This window comes from Musa acuminata, chromosome BXJ2-10 (assembly GCF_036884655.1).
Source record: "Musa acuminata AAA Group cultivar baxijiao chromosome BXJ2-10, Cavendish_Baxijiao_AAA, whole genome shotgun sequence".
Classification (NCBI taxonomy): Eukaryota; Viridiplantae; Streptophyta; class Magnoliopsida; order Zingiberales; family Musaceae; genus Musa; species Musa acuminata.
This window is the reverse complement of record NC_088347.1, coordinates 28,820,956-28,830,000: the sequence shown is the minus strand read 5'-3', so window position 1 is coordinate 28,830,000 and position 9,045 is coordinate 28,820,956. Positions and strand designations below refer to the sequence as shown.

The window sequence follows — 9,045 nt, the reverse complement described above, 5'->3', positions numbered from 1 at the left end:
ATATATTTAAGATTGTCCTATAGAGATAAGGATCTTCTAACTCATATAAAAGAAAATTAGATTTAATAACTATTTATGAATATTTTATAATATATTCAGAAAAGTTTAAAGGGGTATATATCTTATTGCTCTAATCATATGAGAACAATTAAATCTGATAATGTAAGATTCCTATAAAATAGTAAATCAGTGTGAGTGAAAATCTCAAAATTCAATTTTGATAATGAGGAGATACAAGTTAATACTCCTTTATTATTCAAGAGATTATTGTTATTAAAATTATTAAATAATTTGACAAAAGTGAATAACAAAATAACATTGCTAATTTTTTATATTTTATTGATATTGTTGTTAGTGGTCTCGTAGAACAACCATAATTAATAACCTTGGGAATATCTCAAAGGAAATGAAATCCTTTCATTTATGATTATTATATGGCATATCTACAAGAATTATATTATGATATAGGAATCAAAATAGATCCGTTATTATTTTTAGATGTCTTGAATGATTTTGAAAAGTAATATGATGCTATAAAAAAAGAGTTAAAATTAATAACCAGAATGGTGTTTGATAAATTTATCAAATTTGTCAATAATTATAAAAGAGTTTATTATATAAATGTGACTTAAAGGATAATGTCAAATGATATAATGGTAAGACTTGTGGTTAAAAGTTTTACTTATAAAGAATGTATCGACCATAACAGGATTTTTAATGAACTCGTTAAGAATCATCATGACATTAGTGACTCACTATGAGTTTAAGTTATATCATAATGATATGAAAATATTTTTTTAAAAGATCTAGCTTTATATGGGTTACTCTAAATGATTTACAAAAAAAGAAACATAAAGTTTGATATGCAAATTCAGGAATCCATTTATGACCTTAAACAAGCTTCAAGACATTATATATAAATGTTTTTTATATTATTATTTTCAGATTTAATGAAAATACTATTGATCGGTATTTATATCAATGGGAGTAAGTTTATTATATTGACCTTGTATATGGATAATATTTTATCTTACCAATAGTGACCTTGATTTATTATACTAAATTAAGAAATTTGTTACTAAGAGTTTTAAAATGGTTGATTTGAATAAAACATCTTCTATTAACATTGAGTAGTTGAAGAATAGACCTCAATGATTATGAAGAGTGTCTTAAAAAGAATATATCAACTGAGTCTTGAAAAGATTTAATATACAGTTTTGTTTAGTAAAATTTTAGTCAATAGTAAATACGTTAAAATGACTTGAAAAGTATCAGATAAAGAAGATATTCTTTGTATATGTACAATTAAAAGTCTATACTCAAGCTTGTGTCATATCAGTTTTATAATTAAAATATTAGATATATATTGGAGTTACCCAGAAGTAAAAACACTAAAGGACTGCAAAGAAAATAATAAGATATCGGGAAGGGACAAAGGATTATATGCTCACATGTATGAAATTATATCAGCATGAAATGATAGTATTTTTTAGATGCTGATTGTATAAATTGTCTCGATAATAGGAAGTCCACCTTACAGTTAATATCTATATCAATTAGAAGGGTAATTTATTATTATTAATAAGAGAAGTTGATTTTGTAGCATACTTTGAGGCCACTAATCAAATTTTGGACTATGAAATTTCATCTAAAGACTTGGTAAAGTTAGACTCAATTGCTAAGTCGTTGAAGATATTTTATGACATTACAATAGTTTTATTATCTAAGAATGACAAGTACTATTGCATCTCTATGTATTATGGTATAAAGTACTTAGTGGTTAGAGAAGAGGAGTCTAGAAACATCTAATGTCAATTAATTACTTGAGTTCCACTGTATTGATTGCTGATTCATTCACTTAGGACTTACAATTTTGAAAGAGCATGTTCTTATAATTGGGTTTGTGAGCAACCCATAAAGGATATGATGATATATGTCTGAATGAATACTATAATTGATATTCTTACTTATATACTTAAAGTTATTTGTTTCTGTTATCCTGTTCATAATTGTGTATGTACATATTATTGTTGAATGTGATGACAGGATTGTCTTGACAAGACAAATTATATGGATCATTTTGGACTGCGAAAGGTTAACAGCGTTATGGTACATAGAAGGAAATGTGACACTGATAATATATAATCGCTCTGACTCATATTGTTACTCAGACTTAACGTAGTATTATTATAATTATTGGACTTATTAGCCTATTTTTAAAATTTGTGCGCATGTATATAGTTTTTCTAAAAATTTAGAATCCAATTGGATCAAATTATTTTGAAATATTTTTTTATTTATTTTTTATTTGAAGTCTTTTTTATCTTACTAATTAATCGGTAAAATGGGAGAATGTTAGATTATATAGCCCTATTTAAAAAGATAAAAAATATTATAAATATGATTGGATTCTGATTATTGGCCAATAAAAATGAAGTTCATGTTAAAGTTATCCTAAACCCTTTACTCTCGCCTATAAATAGACATGACCTAGGAGCTAAAAGCGAGGCTAATTGATCCTGAAAAGATAGAAAGAGAGGATAAGGAAGTTTTTTTCTCAATCTCCCTTATCCATCAATCTAAGTGATCCTGTGAAAAGATATGAAGAGAAGATAATCTAGTTCTCCTTGTAGATTAATATCTCATATCCAAAGCATTTGTAGATCAGATAAGGTTTATTATTCTGAACAAATAATGAAAGGTTCACATCATAATATTGTTAGATCCAATTTATTTGATTTTAATCTAAATATAAATTTTTTTCCGTATTATATATAGTATAATTATGAATTTATGCTAACACAAAGAAGATGAAGCCGTTGTCATGAATGATGTCGACTGCAGTCTTCTCCTCCACATCTTCTCATATTAGGCCAAGGCGTCGGTTTCCTCCGCACACTATCTTTTCTCGATGCTGAAGTTGATGGTTTGGTTTCCTCCGCACACTATCTTTTCTCGATGCTGAAGTTCTCGATGCTGAAGTTGATGGTTTGGTTTCCTCCGCACACTATCTTTTCTCGATGCTGAAGTTGGGTGAGGCTTCCATCACGCTTCCATCACATTCGTTCCATGTGATACACGTGTTTGTTCCACCTTTGTCGTGTAACCTAATTCTGAAAGAACAACTTTTTTATCACTGCATGACTGTGATTCTTGCAGTCATGTAATAATTCTTGCAGTCAACCAATCACACCTTTGATAGGTGAAGGATTATGTAGGTGTGATTCACACGGCAACGTTGACATGCATTATGTCATCCCGTCCCTTATTTTTTCGTCTCGTGATGATATAATGGTGAAAATAAAGATAAGTTTAGGATATGTTTTAACAGGAGATAATATGTATATTAAAAGTCACATAAAATTGATGTATATATGCACTATAGATAGAGAAAGAGAATGTGGTATTTTTCTTCAAACGGATAAAACATTGCATTTGGTATGCTGATATGCGAACACATCATGTAAGCTTTTCTTTGCTGGAAAAGATATTTGCATTTGATTACTGACGCGTATTTGAATGATTACTGTAAAGCAAAAGATGGTTAATGGCCTCACTTAAGTCACGAATGACTTGATTGGCGAGCGAAGGTTTTGCATCGCACCGTCGGTCATTAGTTACGTCGCGGCTTAAGTGGAGTGGTGAGGAAGCGATCACTGTGTTGAAACACATAAAGAAAGATAACCGTTGTCAATGTGGTTGGTTAAGTAAAAGGCAAATTCATGAGCTACAGATGGCCAGTTGACACTTGCAGAAGACGCAACACTATCCTCATCGGCCAATGCTTGCAACTATCATCTATCTCTCAGTTACCCATCTCCATTGCTCAAGATCATCTATATTACTTCCATCTTCCATCTCCGAGTGTCATGTTGTGTACATCCTGTTACTATATGCTATCATCTTCCCTACGCGGAGACCTTCGCCTGTAAGAGTAATATTGTCCATGATAATGAGATTTCGTTGAAAGCGATAGCATATAAGATTTCGTCCAGCGAGATTACTGTTGAGGAAATCTTATCTGCTATCATGAAATCTTATCTGCTGTCAGAACGACGCGTGGCACAGACATTTTCTATAACTACATGTTGCTGATCCAGCGTTGTACCCACCTCACTTCGATCCTTGTGTCATCCTAGCCATGGCTTCATCCCCACACAGCTCATCTCATCTCTACTTCCTCCTTGTCTTCTTCCTCCTCCTGGCTGCTGCCACAGCCTTCCCGGTGACCTCCGAGTTCGAACTCGGCCGGCAGAGCAGAATCCACTTCCGCGTCTACTTCCACGAGACCTTTCTCGGCCCCGACAACACCACCGTCACCGTGGTGAACATGAGCCTCCCCAACACCTTCGGGGACGTCGACATCTTCGACGCCGTGCTGAGGACCGGCCCCTCCAAGCGTTCGACTGAAGTCGGGAGGGCGCAGGGCGTGAGCTTCCACGCATCGCAGCGGGACGAGTCGTCGCTGATACCGCTGGTGCTGGTGTTCACGGCCGGGGACTTCTGCGACAGCACGCTCACGGTGATAGGGAGGATGGACACCTCCGGGAAGGCGGACCGGGCCATCGTGGGAGGGACTCGGGTGTTCCAGTTCGCGTGGGGGAACATGGTGAGCAAACTGGTGACGTCCGACAAAGCGGGACTCGTCGCCGCCTTCGACATCTATGTCGTCTATTACGACGACGTCCGTCTCACCGCCATCGCGTGATCCGCGAGACGATAATTAAAGCCACGGCGAACATATATGTTTATCCTCCTTCATGTCAGGAGATGAATTATTATATGATAAGGCTGAAATAAAAATAAATGTCGATCTTGTTTATTAAAATTATGAATGAAAACCTATTACAACATATTCCAAAAATATGGGAACTCGTCGAACACACATATCATCTATAATTCTCTCCTTCAATGATTTATACATATAAACATACATACATACACGTGAAGGATGACAAGAGAGCCATAAGTGAACGTGAGCATGTGCCCTGTGTCATCAAATTAAATGTTTAATGAGATGAATGCTCAATTAGTCATTAAGATAAGCCATTCAGCGTCATAAGTAAAACTAGCATAAAAAACACGATTGATAAAACTATACAGAAACTTAAATCAGCTCTTACACAAGGGACAAAAACAAAGTTATGAATCATGAGCTATAGAAACTCCTATTAAGTAAGAAAAATATTAAATGAGTAATTTGAATATTATTCTCTCATCCAGTTCATACTGATGGATGAGGACATCGACGAGTAACGAAGAGCAGCAATCGTAAACGACGTGCGTTCCTTCTCCAAAATTGAGGCATCAATCACATTGATGGTCTCATCCACATCGCTTTTTATCGCAAATTTGATATGCAAATATGCCTATGTAGTCACCAAATGTTCTTCCACCAAAGGTGGAAAGAAAACGTGTATCACACGGAACAAATGTTATGGAAGCCTCACCCTACGGCATCGAGAGAAGCTAGTGCGAGGATTAACCAAACAAAAGCAGCCCCATGGATGATGGCTTTCCTTTCACCCACCATGCTACTTACAATATAGGAAAAATCACGTGATCGTAGTTCATCTCAAACTTCCATCATCCTTTGTGTAGCTTAGTTTCCATGACATAAAAAGAGTTAGAACCTTTAGTGAGTTTCCATTTGCTTTCACTAAAATAGTGTGCAAAACCCTCATCATCAAGTCTACCTGTAGATATCAAGTTAAGACGAATATATGGAATAAGCCTTACATCTTTGAGTATTAATTTGCTTCCAATACTAGTCTCCAAGCAAATATCTCAAATACCCACAATCTTAGATGTACCACTGTTTCCCATTTTGACATTACCAAAATCACCAACAGTGTAAGATCTAAAGAAATCACCATGAGAAGTAACATGAAATGAAGCACTAGAGTCAATTACCCAATTACTGTCCTAAACTATAAGACTAACACAACCTTTATCACAAACAATAATGATATTACATTCAGCAGCAACTGTATTGGTTTTTTTCTCATTTTTCTTCATCTCATTCTGTTCTCGCTTCCAAAACCTACACTCTTTCTTCATGTGACCTAGCCTGTTACAGTGAAAACATTTGATATCTCTTCTAGACTTGGATCTTCCTCTATAACAATGTAGATTTCTACTATGACTTCTTCCACGTCTTTCTTGTATTTCAGTAACAAATGCCCTATAAGAAGATTCACCTTGTCCTTTCCTTCTAGCATCTTCATTTAGTAAACTGTCTTTAACCATATTTATAGTTAGAGTCCCCTTTGGCGTAGAATTACAAATTGTCATCACATATGTTTCCTAACTTTCTGGTAAAGAGCTGAGAAGTAATAATCCTTGCATCTCATCATCTATATTCATTTTCATATTAACCAACTTATTTGCAAGACTCTAAAATAAGCTTATGTACTCAACAATGTTATCATCATCTTTATACTTCAAATTTACAAGCCTTCTGAGGAGAGAAATTTTATTTTCTACTGTCTTTTTCGCAAAGAGATTTTCTAACCTTTGCCAAACAACATCAGCTCTGGTTTCATCTGAAATATGCTCATGCAAGTTTCTATTCATCCATTTTCTAATATAGACAATAGCTTTTCTATGTTAAACTTCTCATTCTTTATCGTCCATAGTAGAAGGTTTATCTTTAACCTCGATAGGCTTATACAAATCTTTGCAATATAGTAAATCTTCCATTAAACGCCTCCAAGTGGAATAATTTGATGAGTTCAATTTAATCATACCATCTGACTACTCTATTTCAATCACATAAGAAAAACTAGTACCAAACAACCTGTTGCTCTGATACCACTTGTTGAAAAAAAACATATTAAAGCGGAATATTCTTTTCCCTCTTTATGTATCAAAATGGGTTCCTCATCAAAATACCAACTTGTAATCCAAATTAAAATATCAACCAGCATAAACAATAGAGCAAATAATCAATCACATAGTGAGACCAAATCTTTTAACGTGGAAAACCCAATGTGAGAAAAATCATGGGACCGTAGTCCACCTCAAACTTCCACTATCAATAGTAATGATAATAGGTTTACAATAGATCTTCTCTAGAATAATTAAAGGATCACAATAATATCAAGAATATATATCTTGGCTATAGCAGATCATCATATACGATGAATCTCCTCAAAAGAGAATTATGAGTCTCACAAAGTGGATATAACAGAAAAGTACCTTAGAGATGATAAACTGTAGATCAACAACATTAGGATTGTAGAGTTTGCTGCAACAATTCTTCACATAAAGTGCTCCTCTCACTTGTCAATCTTTGCAAGTATAACACGTTCCTTGTCCATCCACCACCCTAGTCATGGCTTCGTCCCCACACAGCTCCTCTCCTAACCACCACCTCCTCGTCTTCTTCCTCCTCTTCGCTGCTGCCACGGCCTTCCCCGTCACCTCCGAGTTCGAACTCGGCATCCAGAAGAGAATCCACTTCCGCGTCTACTTCCACGAGACCTTTCTCGGCCCCGACAACACCACCGTCACCGTGGTGAACATGAGCCTCCCCTATACCTTCGGGGACATCGACATCTTCGACGCCGTGCTGAGGGTCGGCTCCGACGCTAGCTCGACGGTCGTCGGAAGGGCGCAGGGCGCGGGCTTCCACATGTCGCAGCAGGAGGAGGCGTCTCTGATACCGCTGGTGCTGGTGTTCACGGCGGGGGAGTTCGCCGACAGCACGCTCACGGCGATCGGGAGACTGGACGCGTCCGGGAAGGCGGAGCGGGCCATCGTGGGTGGGACGGGGGAGTTCCAGTACGCATGGGGGAAGCTGGCGAGCGAGCTGGTGACGTCCTCGGTCGAGGGCCCCGTCGCCACCTTCGACGTCTACGTCATCTACTACACCGACGCTTAATGCAAGACAAAAAGAACTCCGGCTATGGCGTCACTCCATGAAGCCAGCGGTTGGAATAAGGACAAAACAAAAGGCTGAAATAAATGCTAATCTACGTGTCACTTTGTTCTTCATCTTTCTCTTAAAATAAATTAAAGCTTCTTATGTGAAAAAGAAATGCTTTTACAAACGTCGATATTTGGCAGCACAGTACGGTGACATGTTTTATTTTTTTAGGTATATATGACTGTAGAAATCAATTCTTCTCCTATTTAGAATTCGTAGTGCATCGGACCACACTGTAAAATTGTTAATATGATCAACTAAAATAATATTGTATAGCCAAACTCAATATAATAAAATAAAGTTATTTATATATATATATATTTCATTATTATGTGGTAAAAAACTCATATCCTGACATTAAGGATAGATTATCTGTCAATTTTTTTCGTTATAATCTACTATAATTCTAAAAAATTATCAAACTTCGTACTAGATAAAGTCTTTTTTTTTTTCCGGAAACACACAAAGAAAACTGAAACAAGTGGGTACAAAATGGTCGATGGATCATATTGTTAGTGTTGTGTGTTTATGTGAACATGAAAACGTGTCGATGTCGCATATAATATAATGTAATTAAAGCATTGGACATGGAAGCAAATATGAGAACAGACAAACGATGTTTCACCTTTTTGTATCACGCAATTAATACATAATTACTGACATCATACTTTGTCATGGATCTCTAATCTTTGGAAACTAAATATAATTGAATTTTAGCTACTATTGACAAGGAATAACTTGAGATATTGATAGGTTGAGCATAGCTTATTTTATAAATTTTTTTAATAAATTATTATTATAAATTACTATAAATTAATAGGGTTCTTAATTAAAGCATCTCGTAACCTTTTGCTCGTTATTCATAGATCTATCGCTCTTTGGCACACTCAATCATTAAGGAACGTAATTTTTTATTAATATCTTTATTTTTAAATTTAATCTGGTAAGTATAAATTTAATTTACTATATAATAATAGTTGTATATCTTATTATATGTATAATATATTTTAGAAAGTATGTTTAGAATAATATGATTGTCATGAGTTAAGTATGAGCTAAATATGAATTTATATATTTTATAAATCTAAAATATATAAATTATGATAAATATGATA

At 35.0% G+C, this 9,045-nt stretch overlaps 2 protein-coding genes across 2 annotated transcripts; both read left to right on the top strand.

Moving 5' to 3' along the window:
* The first annotated feature begins 4,141 nt into the window (after positions 1–4,141).
* On the top strand, positions 4,142–4,708 carry LOC135625756 (pterocarpan synthase 1-like). The gene has a single exon (XM_065130847.1). It carries the CDS (start codon positions 4,142–4,144, stop codon positions 4,706–4,708), a length of 567 nt encoding a protein of 188 aa, XP_064986919.1.
* A 2,628-nt stretch (positions 4,709–7,336) lies between these two features.
* On the top strand, positions 7,337–7,885 carry LOC135625755 (pterocarpan synthase 1-like). Its single transcript, XM_065130846.1, has one exon. The coding sequence runs from the start codon at positions 7,337–7,339 to the stop codon at positions 7,883–7,885; it is 549 nt and encodes a 182-aa protein (XP_064986918.1).
* Positions 7,886–9,045: the final 1,160 nt, after the last annotated feature.